This window comes from Pholcus phalangioides, unplaced genomic scaffold (assembly GCF_987345545.1).
Source record: "Pholcus phalangioides strain wild (caught in Gottingen) unplaced genomic scaffold, Ppha-v1.0 ptg000018l_1, whole genome shotgun sequence".
Lineage (NCBI taxonomy): Eukaryota > Metazoa > Arthropoda > Arachnida > Araneae > Pholcidae > Pholcus > Pholcus phalangioides.
The window spans coordinates 6,308,164-6,330,217 of NW_028301611.1; the positions used below are offsets into that span (position 1 = coordinate 6,308,164).

Genomic DNA, 22,054 nt, shown 5'->3' on the forward strand with positions numbered 1-22,054 from the left:
CAGTGTGTGTGTGTGTGAAAGTATAAAAAAAAACAACTATTAAATATTAAGACTGGGAGATATACAGTAGGAGATGTGCTACTTCTTATGGGAAAGAAAATGAAAATGTATGTGAGGTAATGTAACAACTAGTACACTAGTCTTTGTCCTTCAGGGACAGCTGGTGTCTTTATTGGATTATAGGACAACCTGCCCCTAGCATGATGGTGTCACTACTGTAGCTGCTTCTTTGTGAAGGAGAAAAAGAAACCCTGTGAGATAATACACCACTATATTTAGATGTGTGGTGCAATCCTTATTCATGAATTTGCTAAAGACAGAGCATTAGAATGTAGCCAAAGATTAGAAAATGTTGTAAGAATGAGAAATTTTGGCTTTTATATATAACTTTAAATAACTAAGATACTTTAAATGAAAAATATATATATATTCTGGCCTCTCTTACGAGACTTTTTGAAAAAAACCACTTATAAAATCTTATGTCATTTAAAGATATACCATCATAATGTACCCCAAGGATATAAAATGTGGTAAAAATGAAGCATTTTGGCTAATAATGAACCAATATGATATTTTTCAAGGAAAAAAAATGATATTTAGGCGACTTTTATTTGATTTTTTGAAAAAAACCACAGTGGTTTTTTTAAAAAAACCACTTGGTTAAAACCAAGGTTTAAACCAACGTGGTTAAAACCAAACAACCCTGATATATATATATATATATAGATGAGATTTAATTTAACCCTGTAACTGGCGATAAAATCTTACGTGATCCACTCCCCACATTGCCATTCTTTTTTATCACAAACAGTAAAGATGTATAAATATGCCTGTGGCAATTAACACAGACTATCTTGGGCATATACAGTGAATCCCGCTTATAATATTTTTCAAAAAACTTTCATGGAAAAATGTAAGCGGGAAAATGCTTTAAACAGGAAATTTTAATGAATAATAGTTAGAATTGAGGCCACGGAAATAAGTCTTACTAAGTGCATAGCTGCCAAGTCTCCCGAATTTTTGCTTCATTTCTCGACCTCCTGAAAAGTTCTTAAATCTCCTGAATTTTTGCCAAAATCACAAAAAATCCCTAATTGTCCCTAAAAATTCCCTACTTCATTTAAAAAGAATCCCCACTTCTGAAAACAATCCCTAAGGTTGTGTGGGACAAAGCTTTTGCCTTTGTTTTTTCCCCCTTTCGAAATGACATCACATGTCGTAAATGGGAAAATAGTGGGAAATTCCTTTTTTAAGGAAGTTTTGCAAACCCTCTGATGGTAACAGGAGAAGTTGTTTGTCTTATCGTGCAGGAAAATAGCTTAGCAGCCAATAGTCTTAGATAATAATCGAAGATTATAGTGACGCGCATGTGATTAAAATTTCCTATTTTGTTGAAGAAGCTCGTAGGTGCAATAACAAAACATGAATACTAAATAAGCCAAAAAAATAATGAATTTTAAAGATACGTATTCTCCGATGAATTTCCTTTCATCAAACATTCCAGAAAAGGGCAGACTTTTTCTTTTTGTACAAGTTGTGTTACGGACATAAACATCGGTCATGGTGGAAAGATTGACATCATCACCCATGTGAAATTAAAAGAACATCAAGCAAGTGTCACAAAAAGTCAGTGTTCTTCAAAAATTGACACTTTTTTCCCTTTATCTTCCGATGATTTTGGGGTCATTCGTGCAGAATGTTTGTTCACTTCGTTTCTGATTGAACACAATATATATATTTTTTCAGATCATCATTGAAGTTTTGGACTCCAATTTCACTTGTTTTTTGCGCAGGGATTTTATTCCAAAGGGTTTAACTTCTATGCAGGGCAGTAACTATGCCTGAGGTAATAGCAAAGTCTGTCTCAATAGTTTAAAAACAGAAAAAACTATTGAGAGAGTAAAAAAACCTTGATACCCTGAGGTCATCACTTAACTAATTTTTGGGATTCATAATAGCAAGTGTTCATAAGCATAATCTCTAAATCATAGATTTTGTCTGAATTGAACTATTGACTTGAAGTTTGTTTTAAATTTTTATATTTCCATGTAGATAGAATGCAAAAGAATTTATATGCATCTTCAATGCATTGAAGATGCATCTTTTTTTTTTCAACGATGCCTCAAATATTCAAAGTAGCAGATTATATTTTAAATTTTTATGCACAGTGTGATATAGAAGAAGCAAATTTCTTCGGCCATCGTTGTGAATAAAATAAATTATTGGTGCAAAAATTATGAGCATTGAATTTTCTTCTCTGTTTTATTAGGTTATGGTAAGTAACAAAAGAGAGGTGAAATCAAGAATGAACAAAGAGAAGCTGACAAAAACTATTTAGATGATTGTATTTTCATACTTTATTTCATGATATGCTGTCTGTGTTAGATGTATGGCATTTTGAACAAACTGATGTGTAACTTTCCATGGGTATATCAAATTTTTCCTTCAGTAGCTTGAGTTCCTTAAATAGAACAAATAATGGTGGTCTGCATGATAATTTTTCCCCTTTTTAAAACTGTCTTCAATTATTATAATCTATGCCAGTGGTTCTCCCAATCTCTTTTCCTTCCCGCATCCCAGAGCAATGCGGCTTGCCTTCCCGCAACCACATAGTATTTTTTCTCAACTGAAATGGAAAACACGTACGATCGCTGATAACAAAAAAAAACTTTCACAATGTTAAATTTGTGTTGCACGTTTCTGTGAGTAGGTGTCAGAAGCTAAGGCATCAAAATATTGGTATCATTTATATTTTTTAGGAATTGAAAAATTCAATTTTCATCATTTTAATTTTCCTGAATAATCAGTCAACGTGTCATTTTTTTCCATCTTGCACCCCCAGAAATGCTCCTCCCGGTTAAAATGCACTCTCAGTTGGGAACCACTGATCTATGCTCAAATTTTCCCTCCAGTTATGTTTATATTTGTGTCACAAACACTTATCAAGGTGAAATAAGTCTTGTGATAACACAACTCTTTCAACTACAGCTCTTTAACATTCAGCTGTGATATAAGATCTGTGAACTCATCCAAATGTAGACTGTTTTAGTATGTTGGTGTGTGGACATGTCTTTCCTGTTACCAGCGAAACTAATTTTTTCCCCCTTATTTCACAAGATCCTTTAGACATGTGCCCACGCTAGATAGTCTTCATCTGAACTGAACATTAAAGAAATATGTAGCTGGTTTTTTGGAAGAAATATATTTTTGGGAATTCTATTGTTCTTAAAATTTGGGAATAAATCAGAAGAGTTAATAAACCATCTATCCCATTTGCATTTAGTTCTGGGATACACATGCTACTAAGTAGCACAAACGCATGCCACTTTCATGCTATTTAATAGTATTTGTTTTCCAAGTCTTAATCATTGCAATGTCTTAAGCATAGAGCATATAAACATATTGAAAGCCACTATGTTTTTGCATAAGTAATTTACAAGTGGTGCTGATTTATAGTAATACCATGACTATGAGGTATATTTTGATTGGTGAGCATATTTTTTATGGGTGAAACTTTTTTTGACATTGGTTTTTTTGTTTTGATCAATTAAATCGATTGATTTTAATTAATTTCGAAGATGGATGAAGTATCTCAATCTACACAAACCTATAAAAGAGGATTTTTCCCATTTTATTGGTAGCTCAAAACAACCTGTACCTGTTTTTTACAACTAGTACTTGTTTTTAATACTATTCACTAAATACTGAAGTTTCGTAAAGCAAGGAAATATTTTATATATGTTTAATGATGTGAAGATCACCCTCACTGATGAAATTTATTCATAGTGTTCGTACATTTCATGTTTTGAAGGTACGACTTTCAAACCCAGGTAGCAGAAATTGGGGGAAGAGGTGTTTTTGTCACTTTAGATATTCTTTTTTTTTTTTTCCCCCTCAGAAGTTCAACCCTGGCCATAAGGATTGTGAGTATTTTATTGTTAAATTCAGGGTTGCACTTCCTAAAGTTAAAAAAAAGAAGAATATCTTCAACAAGAAATAGAAACCCCCATGTTTGTGCATACAAGGTGCAAAAAGGATGTAACGGAATATCAAGGGTTTTTTGCTTGTTAAACTTAAGGTCGAATCACAAAAATCTGAATTTAAGTGCAACTTTGTGGCAGTAAGTTTGTCATGATCAAATACTTTTCATTGACATTGTGGTACTCAGGGAAGAGGTAGATTAATGTGCATAGAAAGGTAAAGTAATGAATGTCTGAATTATGTTTGATTACGTGGCAAAAGATATCATTGAATGAAAAATTCTATTGAGATGTTGGACATACATCAGTAGATCAGGGTTCCCTGTGACCTAGAAAGTAAGGGAAATGAAAAATGGTCAGGGAATATGTAAAATATTTGGTAAAAGTCTGGGAAAAGCTAAAAACAAAATTCAAAATTTGGACGGTTTTTCAAAATTTCAAAAGTTTTTCTTTCTCCAGTTTTTTTTTTTGGGGGGGGGAATGATCAAGCAGATTTTGCTGGGAACCCTGTAGATGTGCATTAGAGATTCAGAATTTTCCTTTTTCTGTATTTTATTTTTATTGGTGTGAAATTACCTTTTAAGTAGAATTTTTGGTTTAAGATAATGAAAATTAAACATTTTACATTTCTTGATATTTAGGTATCAGCTCTGTAAAAGTGATCTTAATTACCATATAACTAACAGTATAAAAAAAAAAAAAAGTTTTGAAAGCCACAGTTCAATTTATATCGCATCCTCATTTGAAATTGCTGAATTGGGTAACAGCTGCTTGGAAGTACTAAATATGCAATCACACTTATTTCACAAAGTTAACCCTAGAATACCAACTCCATGTCTCAGAAACTTAGACAATTAGGAAGTTAACATGCAGTTTTTATCAGCATTTTTTTTTTAGTATTCTAGGGTTAAGCTTTTCTAAATAATGTGGGTTTGTGGTTAATGCCGGGATCCTTTGTGTGGTGATAAGAAATTTATTAGGAAATACACTTTGATCAGCTACTCAAGGGAGGAAAGCAAAACAGTTTCTGAAATTCACAGCTTTGTGGACTGGAGTATTTGTGTAAAGATTATTCTTTCGAAGATGTGTGTGACGTGGCTATATGAACTTTCTTGTTTTCTTATATATGTTCCTGTACTATCCCGAATGCTGTTACAATATTCAAACAGAATCAAAAAAAAAAAAAAAAAAAGCCAGCAGTAAAATTACCAAAATATTTGTGTTGGCTTAATTTGAAAAAAAACAAACCAAAACCATAATTTGACTAAAAAACAAAGACAAAAACTTAAGAGAGGAGCTTTTGATTTCTTTCCTTTACCTTGTAGCTACTGCCTGGTGATTATTACACTTCAGGGCTTTTATTTCTTTTATGTTTCCTCTTTGAATTGTTCATGCTTTATTATTTTTATTTTTTTCTTTGAAGGGTTTGCAGTCACCAGTGTATAGCTATGAAGAAATGCAGATGTTACAATCCAAGCTGTCGAACTTGGTATGTCAATATCTGCCTTTAGTAGCATCTTCGCTTGTTGGCTAGCTTTCCCTCATTTAGTGGCATCCATTTCCCCCACTGTTCACCAACCCCTTCACTTTTTTCTTCCATTCTTCCCTTTTTTTAATCTCTACATAGGAGTTTGATGTGGCAACTACTACCTTTAAGCTTGAGTCCTTTGTTGGTAGGTGCCTTTGATAAAGCAGAGAAAGGTACCGCTTCTCAGCTTATATTCAAAATTTCTGAAAATTTCTCCTTAGCTATAAAGAACCTATGAGCACAAATTACCCATTCCGTCACATGTATGGATGTGCTTGATTTAGTTCATCAAGTCAAAGGCTAGTGGTTCTTGCCCATAGGCTTTTGCTTTTAATTGCATGAAAATTTTTAATGAATTTTTTTCCTGTGTCTCATGCATTCATCATTGCTTCCTTAGAAGGTATGCGCTTTGTGTACATTGTGGAAAATGCCCAAGCCAAGTTTTGAGTTGTGATTACTGCTCGAAAAGCCTCCATGTGTAGTCACTTGAAATAGTGATGGTGCATAAAGCTGGAAAAACGTTTTCTATATTCACTGATTGAATTTCTCCATTTTTTTTCCTTCTAAATTTCATGATTGAATTTTCCCTAATTTTTATTTAACCCACATACCTTTGTTTTCATTTTGTTGAATGGAACAATTCATTTCTTAATGAACAATGAGAATTCTATTTAGGATTAATAATTAATTATAAGAGTCTGGCATTCTAATTGGCTTTAAAGGGCAGCTTTACTCGAAAAAAGGCCAATACAGAAATTGGTTCACAAAGACTTTCGATGTAACAAAAGTATGAGGTACCATTATGCGAAAGAAGTTCAGCATGTTATGTGGTGTGATGACTAAATTGTTTTTAGTATTTTTTTTTTTTTTTACTTCATTGAGCGTGTTTATACCTCAATTTAAGTTGCTAACATTAATTACTGCTTGCTGTGATGCTTTAACCTGCACTCTTCCTGCTCATCCCTTACATCTTAATTTATCAGCATTCAAATCTTAGTTGGTAGTTTTTCCATTGAAGTAACAGCATTTGGCAAATCAGTTTATTTATTTCACAGTTGGCAACTTAATAATATTGAATGCTCCTGCACGTATACTGAAATGTCTTCTTTGGTTGTTTTTTTTTCCTTCCATGATTTTTAGTGAACATTTTAAGTTGCGGGAAAAGTATTTTAGGGGGTAAAAATGTTTTACAAAAAAAAATTCAATAAAAGTTGTTCATTATTTGTAAAAATATATTTAAACTGTAATTGATATATTTATTTTTTTATGTGTGAATATTTACAGTGAAACCTCTCTAAGACAGCTTTTTATTAAAATAAAAACGGCTTGTATGCAAAAGTGGCTTCCATGTAAATGTCACATGATTGCTTTTAAGTTTGGGAACCTGATCGGCTATGGTCTATATATTAACCCCCTCCCAAATGTGTTGGCACAATTCTGGTCTATTGCCTTGGGCAATTTACTACAGAGAGCTGTGCCGGAAGTGTAAGTGTGTGTGTACCAAACAGTCTGAGTGCGTATTCCGTGTTGTCTGATTTTTCAGTGTCCCCGTCTATATTTCAGATGTAAACTGAGTGAGGTGTGATGATATATTTGTACAGTTTTAAGCGTGTTGCTCTCTGTGGCGAGTCTTTTTAACAGGGAGATCGGTTCGCATTCACACCTTAAAGTTGGGAACCACAAAAAACCAACTTTAGCCGACCACCACTGTGGTGATGGTGGGATTTGAACCGGAGTCTTTCCGATGCAAGTCCATCACTATGACCATTCGATCACAGCGTCGGCATGTCAGCCATGTGTCGGCTGACAGAGTTGTGGCTGAGGCGAATCTAATTTTTTTTAAATATTAGAAAAGTACTATGGGGACACACACACCAGTGAAAATGTCTGGCCCAAGGACCACGCCAAAGGTCCTTGCCTGTACTCTCTATAGTCACGAAAATTAGTCTCATTTCAAGTGCTCAATATTTCAGAATGTATATGATGCAGGTAAAAGCCAGTGGTATATTTTTTTCAGACTATATCAACATTATCCCATTTACATGAATTCAAGTTTTCATACTAGGAGACTGTTTGGGAGGTTCTTCCAAAATAGCTATTCTTTACTCAGGTTTTTAATCAATGTTAGGTACAAAATATGTGTCTGCACTTGACGCCAATCCAATTGAACTTTTTTTTTTTGTTTTTATGAAATATTGTCATAACAAGGATTAAGAAATGATCAATCTCAAGATGAAGTTAATTTGACTATATATATATATTATTGAAAAATTAATGTTTGTATAGAAAAATTAGCATTTGGTTTGTTTTGAGAATAATATTGTCAGTGTGTATACAATATGTCAAATGTTAAAATTCAGAAATGTTCTTTATGCTACTAAAAGCTTCTTCACATGTTTCCATGTTCTGCAAAAATGTTATGTTTCTGACCCAATAGAACGCCAGCTATGGCATTATTACAAACTGTCTTATGCATTGAAACCAATAGCTATTGCTGCTGTTTTTAGTCTCCTGAAAAGTGTGGTTCTTACATATGACATTTTGCGCACAAAAACACAACTGATCACAATATTTAAGTGTGTAATGCAAGTTTTATGTGTAACTGCTGTCATGCTTCATGTTTGTGAAGTATATTAAATGATCAACACATTTGAAGACTATTCAGAACATCCTGTATTTGTTTTTATATTTTCCCCCCTTTATTTCCAGGGTTACTATGACATGCAATTCCAACCACCAACAAGCATGACAAGTAGAGATCCAGGAATGGGAAGTGTCGCATATACAGGTAAATGTTTGGACTTGAAGTCAGAAGATAACTAGGATTTAATAAAGTTTGGTGCTATTGGCACAGCACTATTTGATATTTTTACCAGGAATTGCCATATTTTTGTAATGGGTTGAAAAGAATTAATTGAAAACCAGAAATAGAACTTTTTAATCCATTTGAATAATGCTTAGATTTTTGAGGGATGTTTCAAAAGTAAAAGTTGATTAGTTACCATCAAAACTAAGTGATCAATGATTCCAAGCACCTAATATGTCTTCATTATTTTTCTCCAGACATTTTTGACTACACAGAACAAGCTTTCTTCAAACTCTACACAAAATCTCTTGCTAGTTCACGAGCATTTCTCAATTTCATGTCACAATATTGAATATTTTCTGGTGTTAAACTTATAAGAATTTTGATCAAAAAGTATCCGACCATAATTTTTCATGCATAAACCAATGAAACTAGGGAGGCATGGTTTAGTGTACAATGTGGAAGAAGTCCTAATGTACATGCTTGAATTTTTCGCTACCAGTCACCAGCAGACCATTGATGAGTGAGGAAGTGTGAGTGCCTTAGATTTTCGTTTTTGACAAAATGGGCAGAAAAACTTGAACAAATGTTACTGCATTAAATTTTAGTGTAAAGCTTGGTGATTCCCCTGAGTGGGAACAATCCACAAGATTCAACAGACTTTCAGGAATCAAAGTAATGGTTGCCACACAGATAAGACTGGTACAACCACTTCAAAGATAGCTGCACATCAATGGAGAGACCACATTCATGCTGACATCTTTGTTGACTCCAGTGCTGTGTGGCTCATCACGAGTATGCATCAAATGGCACACCCATCACCAAGAGTACTATCAAGAGATTCTGAGTTGCCTTCATGATACTGTGAGATGCAATAAGATGCTGTGGGCTGCAGGCAACTGGCAGCTCCGACAGACCAGACACAACCCAGGCTCTGTCCCTCCCGGGATATAAACCTTTGAATTGATGGCAGCTCCATCACGATAACCCACCCATTCTTCATGTTTGGTTCAGCATTTCCTGGCGAAACATGTACACGCATGTACTTCGTCAGGTTTTTTACTTTCCCAACATGGCTCTGTGGCTCTTGCCCAAGCTTTTAATGCTCCTGAAAGGGACCAGATTTCAGTCAAATGACAATCGGATGGCACTCTCATTTCCTCAGTAATCAGCGATCTGTCAGTGACTGGCAGCTTTTGCAGATAGGAAAAATTCAAGCATGTGCATTAGGCTGGCTTACATGCATGCACCAAAACACACCCTCCTAACTTTATTGGCTTAAGCATGAAAAATTATGATCAAATACTTTTTGAACAAACCTCATAATGTAATGTTCTTTTTGCACTGGGATACTAATGTTCTTTTCCACACTCATCATTTTCATGTAAAAGTAGATTATGGTAAACAGTTTGAAAATATGACATTGTCGTTCATGCCCAGAAAATCAGTTAAAGCTTGTGCAGGAACTAGGAGTCCCAAGTGACAATCATGGGGAGGCTGTGGAAATTTTGAAGGAAATGAAAATACAGTTATGAAATCATAGATGTTCACAATATATCATAGCTGCCAAGTTTCCCAGATTTTTGAGAGACTCCTAAATTTCTACTCCATCTTCCAAAGACTAGTGAAAAATTCTTGTATCTTTCAAATTTCTACCATGATTGCAAAAAATCCTTACTCACGGGGAAAAAATAGTCCCAGTGAATTTATTCAGAAACAGACTAGATTTTGTTTCACCCCCAAAAATGACTACAAATTTAATAATTTAAATAAATTTTAAATTGTCACCATTGCTTTAAATCACAAAGTATTTCATTTTCAGGGGGAAAAGCCAAAATTTACCAAACTGCCAGCATCTATTCAGCCTTTCAACTTCCGAAATCAGTGATAATACTTGTATCTGAATTGGCAGTTATGATGTGGGGGCGAAACAAGTTGATCTTGAAATATGCTGACCCTCAATGTTTTTAAAAAATTGGTTTTATTTGCAGAATTGTTGCTGTTGCAGTGCCTCAAATTGTTTGATTTGTCAAATTTGTAAAAAGAAAAATAATTATCGATGATAAATTTCTCACTTTTTTCTTATTACTTTAGCAGCAGAAGGAAAGTACAGCAGGGCTGATACGGATGCCTCTGCGGTTGTCACAACCTTGTCTCAAGGGCAGGCGAGTACACAAGCTCATAGTCAAGCATTTTTAAATCCAGCTGCTTTGCCTCCTGGGTATGGATATTATTTTCCTGGTGGTATGATGGCCGGTGGAATTCACACGTATGCTCCTCCCATCTTCCCCGTAAGTAGCTTAGTTTCCCCCCTTTAATTTCAAGTGAAATTTGTATGCCAGATTGTGATATAATTATGAGCATAGTTTTCCAGGAATGATTCAGATTGTGTGTGAATCACTGATACAGATAATTGAATAGGTTTGAAAACTTTATTTTCTGAAAGGAATCCGAATGTGAGCTGTATTTGGATGCTGCATTGGATAAAACGCTTGTGGTCCATTGGTTTGATGTAGTGTTTTTTTATGTTTTTAAATTGATACTGTATTCCCCCTGCATTATTTGGCATGCCCTAATATTCTGGGGAGATTAGCTTTCTGAACATTGGAGTCTGGTCCATTCTCAGCATCCGGCAAGGACTATACAAAAAACAAACATATAATTCAAATTATCTGAATGTAGTTTGTAAAACTGAAAAGATCCTGAAATGTAGAGAACAGGCAAGGTACAAATCAGCCAATTCAATCGATTTTTAGAGTCCAGATGTTTGAGAAATTTTTTGGAATCCGGGACTCGAATTTTCACAATAGCATTTGCCAGAAAATACTGGTGTTCCAGGCATACTGGTCTCTACCGCTGTTTGCCGGCAAATGTGATGGAACACAGTAATTTCTTTCTTGAAATCAATGTAATATATATTTCATTTTAGAGAAATGTGGTGGTTATTTCACTGACAAGTAACTCCATTTTATGTAGGTGCCACCAGCATCTAACACCCATGGAGCGACTACTAACTCTCAGTTCCAGAAAGCTGCTGCATATGGCTCTCATTCTTACGGTTCAGGTAAATATTCTGGTTGGTTAAGCTTTTGTTTTGCATTCATTTTTCTCTACACATGATATTCCCCATATTCTCCTCTAAATTTAGTTAATGTAAGATAAAATTCCTGAAATAATTCATTAAAAATATTCATTTGGTAGGGTATGAAAGCTTGACTCAAGCTCAAGATTTCACAAAAGGTACTTATGGAGCTGCCACACAGAATCAAGTCAAAGGAGTTTCAGGTACATTTGCTTTATATTTTAATTTTTTTGTGGTTTTCTGAAAGTTTTCAGCTATTGCAGTTGTGGACCTTTTTGAATCTAAAAGCCTAATTTAGCGATTATTCTTGTATTTGATGGGAAAGAACAGTATGTATGTTTTACTTTCATTCTCAGAATATGTATTCTTATTTTCCCCTCACTTTTATAGCTGGTACTGGAGCTGTAGCTGATTTGTCTGGGTCTGTTTATAGCAAAACTCATGCACAGCTTGCAAAAGTAAGTTTCCTGTAATTCTCACTTTAATTGCAGTGTTTCTCATAACAAGCTGCACAGGCATATCTGTCACAGTCGAACATTGAAAAAAAAAAAAAAAAAATGTTGAGCATACCTAAAGTGTAAATTCTGGTTAATGAAGACAGTCTTAGCATATAACTTCACTTGTTGTGACTGTTTCCTTTTGCATCACAAACACGCATTTATCAGTGAATAGTTTCCAAATAATCAATATTCATTACTTATACTTGAACTGCTCAATTCAGTGAACCGATATCTGGAAGTGTTGAATGGTTATGATGAATACAGCAAGTTTCATAGTTCTCTCTTGTGTTCGGCTGGGATTACACTATAAAAGTTTGGTAAAAGTCCTTTTATAAACCTTGAAAAATTCAGCCAATAAGGTCACCTGTTGCATTTTCTAGAAGGACTTTATAAAACTTTTATAGTGTAATACCGGCCTTACGGAAGTTCAAAGTTGTAAAATTTAATTATGATTACAGTAAAAAAGTGCATATTACCATACAATAAAATCTCTGGTACAACTTTACAGATGTTCAATATGTCTTATTTCTGAGACTTGTTATTACAAAAGAACTAAACAGAACCCCGGTTTATTTGGCGTTTCTTTGGAAGTGACTACCCTGTGCAATTATGAATTTTTGCCATTGTTCGTACAAAGATCTGAATTTGGATTACAAGCCTTTTTGTCATGCCCTCCACTGACCTTGCCGTGGATAACTGCACCCGCGACCCTGAGAATCATTGTCCTTTAAGGAAATTCTCTATCTGAAGAAAAGGGAAAATGTCACATTGGGTAAGTTCAGGGGAATACGTTGGTTGTGAAAGTATCATAGCATGTAATGTTTTGATAGGTAACATGACACCAGGAGAAACCTGTGAGTCCTTAAACGTCTGCATGATTCAGTGAGACAAGTGACCAGATCTGTGGGAGGTCAAGTCATGGGTGCTTCATCACAGCAATGCACCACCTCACAGGTCCCTCTTGGTGTCAGATTTCTTGTCAAAACTTCACATTTCTTTACTTCCACAACCAGCTTATTGTCTTAATCTTGCCCCATGTGACTTTTTCCTTGGATAAAAAATGTGCTTAAGGGGCAATGATTCTCAGGTTCTGAAGAAGTGTTGCAACAAAGACACTGGAGGGCATGACAAAAAAAAAGGCTTGTATAAGCTTACTAATATGTCCCACATTTCTACCTGATGGAAGCAGATCTGCCTCCATCCACAATTACATCTTGTATTAATAATGGCAAAAATGCATAATTACACACGGTAGTTAGTTCGAAGGAAACACCAAATAAGCAGGTTCTATCTGTATTCATTCTTTCATAATTTAATAAGTCTCAGAACTTTTTGAATGTAGAAGTGTGAATGCTGGGCCAAGAATGCCGGAAGAATGTGTGTGGCAAGAACTAGCCACACTTGGCCCGGCGTATCAAGCAAGGCAGATAACTGCATGTGTGATTGCTGCTTGCAGACCTGTCAACTCTCCCGATTTAGGCGGGAGACTCCGGATTTTTCATCCTTCCTCCCGCTCCGGATTTGTAAAAATTTCTCCGGATTTTGGCAGAAAATTAGATTTTACGTGAGCTTTCACGTTGTCGTGGCGTCAATAATTACCGTCGTTGTTAGGGAAAACACCCGTAGTCATTTTCATCGAGCAGCCGTAAAAAAAGTCTCTGTGACTGCATTTAAGCAACTGGCAAAGACGCTGCAATTTTGTTTTCGTAGTATTTATCGGCAATCATTTATCAGGGGCATGACTTTGGTTGCCGAAATTCCTGTATAATCGTTATTGTATTCTATTAACAGCCGCGCGGTAAACACGTTTTTTCGTCCGCAGCTTTGTAATTTGAATTTTTTTAAATCGTTCCTTCCGATTAAGCATCTTCGGAAAGAAAATATAAAGCTTTAAGCTATATACAGCTAAATATAAAGCTTTTAAGAATTCATATACCCAAGATTATCAATCACTGATAGCATCCACGAAAGGAAACACATACTTTATAAACAGTATGTAGATTTGATTTCTCTATTCTGCATAGAAAGACTGCCATAGAATTATATTCTTCTCAGGGGCAATGCAGAACCTGCCTTGGGGGGGGGGGAAGAATGTAACTTTTTCTTAATTTATTAAAAGAAAAAATTTTTATTAATTTTTTTTTGATCGAGTCTATGAGGGTCGGGGGTGGGGTTCTCCCCAGCGCGACCCAACCCGCAAGGGTAAAAGGCTTATATCCCTGGAGGAACAGAGCCTGGGTCGTGACTGGTCTGTCGGGGGTGGAGGGGAGGGTACCCCCCCCTCGGGAGAACCTCCAGATTTCTGGATTTCAAAAGTTGGCACGTCTGTGCTTGTCATTTGCTAAATCATTTGATGAAACGGGTGTAAAAGCTAGTGCACTAGGAGGTCATGGAAAAAAGAGGAATGTTATTTTAACAAGAGTATTTAAATCCAATGACAGGGAAGCTTGGCATTAAGGACATGCTAGTGAAAGTTGATGTTGAGCAACACCGCAGATGTGTTGGGTTATAAATTATATTGTTCGTATGATTTTTAAATTTACATTATTTTAAATAACTGGGTATCTGATAACGCTGAACTGTCTGCGCAAAACTGGTGACGGTGAATTGTCTTGTGCTGAATTATTATAGATTCCTTTGAGTCTTTATCTCAGTTCAGTGGAAAATGCATGAAACATACGGAAGAGGTGCAACAAGCTCTATGTATTTCCTCCCCCCCCCCCCCCCCCCCCAATTCCATATACCTTCTACTACATCCCAGTTTAGCACACGAAAGAAGGCTGCTGTGGTGGTTGAGTGGTCATAGTGACGGACTCACATCGTGAGGACACGGGTTCAAACCCACCACCACCCAGTGGTGGTCAGCTGTAGTTGGTTTTCTGTAATTCCCAACTTGAGGTGCGAATGTGAGCCGATATCCCCATTAAAAAATCTCGCCACAGTTAGCAACAAGTCTACAATGGTACAAATATTCAGTCATTACACTTCATTTCTGATATGTAAGTGACAGCACTATTACTACTACTAAACCAGACATGCACCTCTTCCATGTTCTTCTGCAGAACTTCTAACGAATTGGTGCATGTTGAAATGTGTGTATATGTATAGTGACCTTTCGTGAAGTTTGTGTCTGTAATGCTTATGTGTAGTGCTGCCATATGCAATCAATTTTTTAAACTACAAGTTTTCTCAACTTAGTGAGTGAAGTGTAATGAATGAATAATTATACCATTGCAGGCCTGTTGCTCTCTGGGGTGAGACTTTTTAATGGGGAGATCGGCTCACATTCACGCCTCGAAGTTGGGAACCGCAGAAAACCAACTTCAGCTGAAAACCACATGGTGACAGTGGGGTTTGAACCCGGATCCTCGCGATGCGAGTCCATCACTACGACCACCACAGTGGCTAGGTAACAGCACTGAAAAATCAGATACAATACCATCACTGAAATACAGCAATACAGCATTGAAAAATCAGACAATACTAGATATGCACCCAGACTGTTAGGTACACACTCATACTTCTGGCACAACTCTGTATTAAAATGGCTGTGGCGATATAGACCGGAGTTGTGCTGGGTTTGAAAGAAAGAAAAGAAAGAAAGACAACAAAGAGAGATTTGTAATCGGTTTTTCACCTGAAGGCATTAAAATAAACAAGTTTAAAAATTAACAGGATTGAAATATTTCCACTTATTATTATTGCAAGTAAGCAATATCGCCCCCTGGGAAGGTGATGGAATAGCCCTGGGGGTGATAGGAGCTAGAAAAATAACATAGGATACTATGGGCGAAGAGTTGAAAAAAATTTGAAGAAGGGGCGATAGAACAAAAAGTTTGGGGAATCGCGGAGCTAGAGAATCCTTAAAAAGTCAATCGTGAGTATGAGTTCAACTCAACTCGTGACAAATATTTAAAATAGTCTCGCCTAAGGCAAGAAAGTCCATATCACTTTGAATATCTCATATTCACATGGAAGTTCAACATAGTTGTTTTTCACAGTAGCCCATGACCTTGTCTCTTTCCCAGTTTTGCATGGTCGGTTAAAATACTAGACCAGAATATTTCCATTAGCAGGGTTTCATGACGTTGTGAATCTGACTAGTTGAAAGTTGCTTGAAGAGATTGATGAATAGTCGCCCAGGTGTGAAGTCGCTGCAAGTGAAACTGACATTTGGGTACCTCAGGCAAACAATCTCATTTCAATACAACTTAGACCATAGCTCATTTTCAGCATGTTGCAATCTCCTGCAAATGGCTCATGGTTGATTATTAGAATCAGTTGTATGCTTGAAAGCTTGGACCTGTCAATACAAGAATGCACAAATTATTTAGTTCATAACTCACCAGTTTTGGCCAAATTAAAAATGAAGTTTGAGTTTAGGTATGTTACAAATAAGTATATACAGTCAAACCTCGTTAGTGCGTCACCCGGTTAACACGTCACTCCGGTTACCGGGTCACTTTTTGGAAGTGTCAATTATCCTCAGGCAGGAATTGGCACAGCTATGTCTTACTCCGCTTGCTAAGTCATATTTTTGCACTCCCAAGAGTGACTCATTAATGAGGTTTGACTGTATATGGAACTTTTACACAATGAGATGCAAGTGTAATTTCGACACAAATGTACCATGAGAATATTTCGTCGTGACAAAAACTTATGTCACAACGAGTTGTTTAATGACGATTCAAATAATCATAGGATATCAAAAACAATTCAGACTTTCACAGTTCAACAGTGGAAAAAACACGGGACAAGTCAGCAGCGATCACGATTACCGACCATCAACAGAATAAAAGGTTAACAATTATTGTGCAGTAAAACTCCTTTTTTGAGAACACTGGTGGGACAAGAAAAAAATTTTGGTAAAAGAGAGGGTGCCCATTAATCAGGGGTTTGAAATGTATACTTTCATTATACAAGGGAAAATATTTTTCTGTAAAAGAGGGGTGTCCATTAAGAGAGGTTTCGCTGTATTTAACTGAATTGACTATGCTTTTTCAACAGCAATTTAGAAAATTAACAAAACTTGGAAACTATTTCAGACTTTTTCCACCAGGGGTATATGAGTTAGATTTAGATTACAGAAGAAAATATATTAGTTCCATTCTTGTGTAAAAAGTTGTTCATAAGTGGTATATTGAGGGTGGTCATATTTTAAATGCACAAAGTTGTAGTAGCTTCAACTTCGTACAATAACACAACATTCTCAAAATAAGGCCATTATATCATAGAAGATTGTTATGTTTTTGTATTTGTCATTGTATATTCATTTTTTTTTTTAAACTTTGCTTATTTGCTCTCTAACAGTCTTACGACAAGCCAGGCTTCCACACCGGGACGCCGCCTCCATTCAATCTCGCTGGTAATCAAGCTGCAGGTCCACTAGGTGCATCTTCGACACCCTACGCTCCGCAGTTTATCCCAGTCCTGGCTCACCAGCAGCACCACTCGACCATGCTCCACCATCACCTGCAGCAAGATGCTTCGCAGGGTGGTAGCAGTGCAGCTGCGGGACAGCGTGCCGGTCCTCAAGGACTCGGACAGCAGAAGAACAGTAACAAGAATAACTACCCATATTGGCCTAACTAAGTGGAGAGGAGAGGAGGAAAAAAAATAAAGAAGGAAAGAAGAAGAGAGGGGAAGAGAGAGAGAAAAAAAATTATGGGTGGTCTCCTTATACTTCTAGCTTCTTACCCCCCCCCCCCTTTTACCTCATTGAAGTTTCGTTCTTTATTTTTGTTATGATATCGAAATGCTGATGATGCCCCCCTCTCCCATTGCTCCTCTAGCCACTGCGTACCTACACTTCCCTTCCCCCCTCTAATTAAGAAAGGAATTTTTTTTTTTCTTTTGGCGTTTAATTTTTTCATAGTTGTGAAATGAATGGAAACGAAGTGGGAAGCGTTTGGTTTTTTCCCCTGTGGTTGACGGTATTTAGTAAGAACGTGTAAAGACTTTCTTTCTCTTCCTTCCCCCTTTTGCGCTAAGTTTTTTTTTTCTTTTTCTTAAGATGTATTATACCGCAGGTTATCGAATGTAACAGTTTTTCTGCTTTGTAACGATGTATTTGTTTTGAGGAAACGGAACTTTTTGTTTTTTTAATTCGTTAGAGTTCAGAATCTGCTGATTAATTGGATATTTTTTCTTTCTTTCGGTTGTTGTATTTTATTTATTTTGCTATACTTTTTTTTTTTTTAAATTTGAAAAATGCGTACGTATACTTTACGCCTTTGTGCATGCTTTATTGTAACGGAAGTGTTATCACAAAAATTTTATTTTCCATTCGCTTTAATGGTAACGATTGAAATGGGTTTTTTGTACGTGCGTTATTGCGCAAGTTTTTCTTTTCTTGCGCGTCATTTGAGTTCCCTCCCTCCCCCCGTTTTCCCCACTGTATGTTTATATATATATGTGTGTGTAAGTACTGTACCGTGGATTTCTCCGGGACTGTATTGCATTAATGCATTTAGGTAATTTCATGCGCCTGAAATGTTTCTGTAGAAAAAAAAGTGTTACTTAAAGACAAAAACAAATTGAAAGTATATATAAATATAAACGGTATGTAATAATGGTGCGGGACGAGTATGAAATCTGGGGCCGATTCGCATTATTATATATATATATATATATTTATATGTGTAAAGAATTTGGGTCCCTGTGGAGGCGAAAACTTGTGTGAAATCAATTTTATTGGTCTCGTAATGGTCGGTGTTAATTTTTCTCATCAGTTTACTCGATTTTTTTTTACCGGAGTTGGGAGGCAGTTAGTATTGTTTAATCGGGAGTAAAAAAATAATAATATGGACACTTTTTAAAAAATCGTCACTCCTCCCGCAGTGAAGATGTTTGTCAATAGCGTAAACTTTCTTTTCGATGTATATTGTAGATGTGTGCGATGTTGTTCTTGACTTATATATATATATATATAAAACCCCTCCCCCATTTATGACCCATTTCTTTTTCACTATATATATACAGAAACTTCGTCCACTGATTGGTACAGTGTCTTTTCATTTTAAACGTCGTGTAATTATTTAACGATACATAAGCACAACATGCTTTTTTTTTCAAATCTTTAAAAAAAACTGAAGCTTTTCTGTCTCATTTTTTTTTTCTTCTTTAATTGTGGCGCTGTGTATATATATTATATATGTATTCAAACAAGCAAAAAAAAAAAGATCAATATAAAAAAAAATTGCGGTGTTTGCAAGACTTTGTTTGTATGTAAGGAAGACGACTTTATATTAGATTTGATTGTATTTCAGTACATTGCCGATTTGTGATTAAATCTGCAGGAAAAACAAACAAAAAAAAAAGGTCAACTTTATAAAGTCATTTGCTGTGTCTTTTCAGTGTTTTTGTCTCTTGTTTATTCAAATGTGTCTTCCGATAATGTTGTGGTCAGTTATTAGGTATTGGCTATTGGAAAGAGTTATGCTAGCTGATCACGAGTATCTGGAAACCCTGATATTTCCAATTACATGCAGCACTAATGAGTGATGGGCAAGTCTAGTTTAACTGTTGTCATAACTGCCACCTTCTCTGTTAGCAACCCAGTTTTTCAGAATGTTTGAATTAGTATGGCAAGGCATTCTTGTGTGCAGAAGAGCTGAGATTGGTTCTTCCTTTGTACTTACACAGATTTTGGCAGTTTTAGCGCTTATAGTACACTCGTGTGCAAAATTAAGAGAATTAGCACATTATGTCGAATTTCTGAACTAGAGTGGATAGATTTTAATGAAATTTGGTACGAATACACACACAGTTTTATATATATAACAGAGTAAGATGTACCATACAAAAGTCATAGTACGTGCACGTGATTGTCAGTAAAGCTCCTCATTGCAGGAATGTCCAAAATTCACGTTGCGATATCGAACCGAAAATGAGTAATATGGGGTATAGTTCCCCCCTCAGTCAGACAGGTCGCACAGCGCGACGGCATATTGTACACGAGGCAGTTGAGTCTGCGGCAATCTGTCCCACTCCTGTAGCAACGCAGTTTTCAGTTCCGGGATGGTTCTCGGAGGAGGATGGCGAGATGCATTTGCCCTTCCAAGAGCGTCCTAGACATGTTCTGTAGGGTTTAGGAGATCAGGCTGGCCAATCCATACGCCGAATATCCTCTTTCCAGATAATCGTTGACCAGGTAAGCCCGATGTGGTAGAGCATTGTCCACGAACAGGAACCGAGAGCCAACTGCGCCCCTGAAAATTCGAACATCTATATAGGGCTCTAACATCTCTCTATACCTCCTAGCAGTCACGGACTTGCACATGGAGAGGTCCAACATGCCTGCCCAGACCATGACATCTCCCTGATGTGGGAGGGATAGTATCGGGTACCAGGCTCTCTCTCCAGATGAGTACGTCAAGAATCGGTGTCCAGGCTGAATCTCGATTCAACTGTGAAGAGCACGGTGCTCCACTTAAGTCTAGTCCAAGGCTGTTGTCTGCACCATGCTAAACGCGCGTTCGTGAGTGCTGCAGTTAGCGAGAAGCAAACAGCGGGTCTTCTGGCAACTGTAAACCGTGAAACTCTAGTTCCAGTGGCAGCATGTACTTGTAACATCGAGCTCTGCAGCCACCTGCGCTTGTGATTGCCTTGCCTCCAATCTACCGACGATCCTTGGCTACTCATTTTACCTGATAGCTTATAAAATTTACCAAACTTGCGAGAGAGCGAATCGTGGGAAAACGCCTCGTGCTCTTAACATCCCCTCCGTGGTCACAGCTCAGCCCACATGTACTCTATGCATATTTGCATACTTCTTCGGTGGCATTATTAGTACCTTTGGTTCAATACTTTTTTGTGAAAATAGGCGTGCAAATTCTCTTAATTTGGTACACGAGTGTAGCTTTATTATGGGTTGGCCAAAAAAAGGTGCAAAAAACAATTTTAAAAAGTCACTTGCAGTGTCTTTTCCATATTTTGTTGATAATTTTGGTTACTCTAAGTCAGCGGTTCTCAACCGGTGCTCCGCGGAGCCCCAAGGGCACCGTGTGAACCTCCCAGGGGCTCCGCGGCGACTCGAAGAAAATAAAATGAATCAGTAAATTTGATAGATAAGTAAATAAGAGAGGCCTACAATGTTCTGCCATCAAAAAATATGTACAAAAAAAGCGAGTCGAGAAATGTTGAGAACCGCTGCTCTAAGTTATCTTGTGATGATGTGGTCAGTTATCAATTATTTGACTGCTCAAGAGTTATGCTAGCTTATCATGAGTACCTGGAAACTGATGTTTACAATTACTTACAGCAGCAAGGGGCCGTTATTGTATTACGTTGTCATCGATGGGGGGGGGGGGGGGGTTGGATAATGTTTACGTCATCAACCATCCTTTATGAAAATATGAGTTAGGATTCAGAGGGGCGGAGCTGATGACGAAATTTTTCTGACAAAGGGGGGGGGGGTCAGAAATAGCTAAAAGTTAGCCGGGGCAACTACTCATTCAGGCAACCCCCCTCGTGATGCTGAAGGATAGGTTAAATTTTCGCCCCCTTTTGTGATCAACCCGGTGCACCAGTTCCGCCTGCTCCCCCGCCCCAAACCAGTTGCGGCCCTGCCTATTGGTAATATTATGGCCATTCTAAGATTCAGCGGTTTCTGGCAGTGTTGTTACAGCAGCCTTTATCTCATCAACGGTTCGTCGTAGTGGTATGGTTCTAATTTTAAAAATTCTCAAAATGTGATCAGAAATCACCCTGTACGAGTTTTGAAGATGAAAATACAGTGTACACAAAATAAAAAAAAATTTACATTTTTATACGACCCCCCCCCCCCCCCCCGTCTTCCAATTAGACAATTGTTGCTCTTTCTCTTCTGAGCCCAACAAACAAATTAAATGTTTTTAACTGCATTATTCCCTGCGATATTTAAATTCAAAAATCGGAGACATGTCCGGGCTTAGGAGAATTTCGCGACCCAATGCAAAAAATTTTTTGCGGCCCCTCTAAAAAGATTTTATGTAGTTACTCCCCGACTTACAAAATTTTCGAGTTACGAACATAAATCTCGAAGGGGAAATTTTTTAAAGAACGCATTTTATTACACTCATTTTTTCATTATTTCAGGAAGGCGTTGATAGTCTGGATCGTAAACAAACACGATCCATTGAGAGGGAATGACATTTGAATTAATTTTACAAAATTCAT

The 22,054-nt window shown here is 36.8% G+C and overlaps 1 protein-coding gene across 12 annotated transcripts in view; it reads left to right on the plus strand.

Annotated features, from left to right (window-relative positions):
* LOC149071627 (ubiquitin-associated protein 2-like) overlaps positions 1-17,614 on the plus strand; it is a 58,979-nt gene extending 41,365 nt beyond the window's left edge. For 4 of the 12 annotated variants that reach the window (XM_089247927.1, XM_089247926.1, XM_089247930.1 and 1 more), the window contains exons 20-26: positions 5,404-5,469; positions 8,218-8,296; positions 10,409-10,605; positions 11,291-11,390; positions 11,516-11,599; positions 11,787-11,854; positions 17,207-17,614. In XM_089247927.1, coding sequence (XP_089104053.1) covers positions 5,404-5,469; positions 8,218-8,296; positions 10,409-10,605; positions 11,291-11,390; positions 11,516-11,599; positions 11,787-11,854; positions 17,207-17,488 — 876 coding nt within the window. In that variant the 3' untranslated portion in view covers positions 17,489-17,614. The remainder of the gene's footprint in view (positions 1-5,403; positions 5,470-8,217; positions 8,297-10,408; positions 10,606-11,290; positions 11,391-11,515; positions 11,600-11,786; positions 11,855-17,206) is intronic. The other 8 variants (XM_089247932.1, XM_089247937.1, XM_089247933.1 and 5 more) reach the window with 6 other exon arrangements.
* Positions 17,615-22,054: the final 4,440 nt, after the last annotated feature.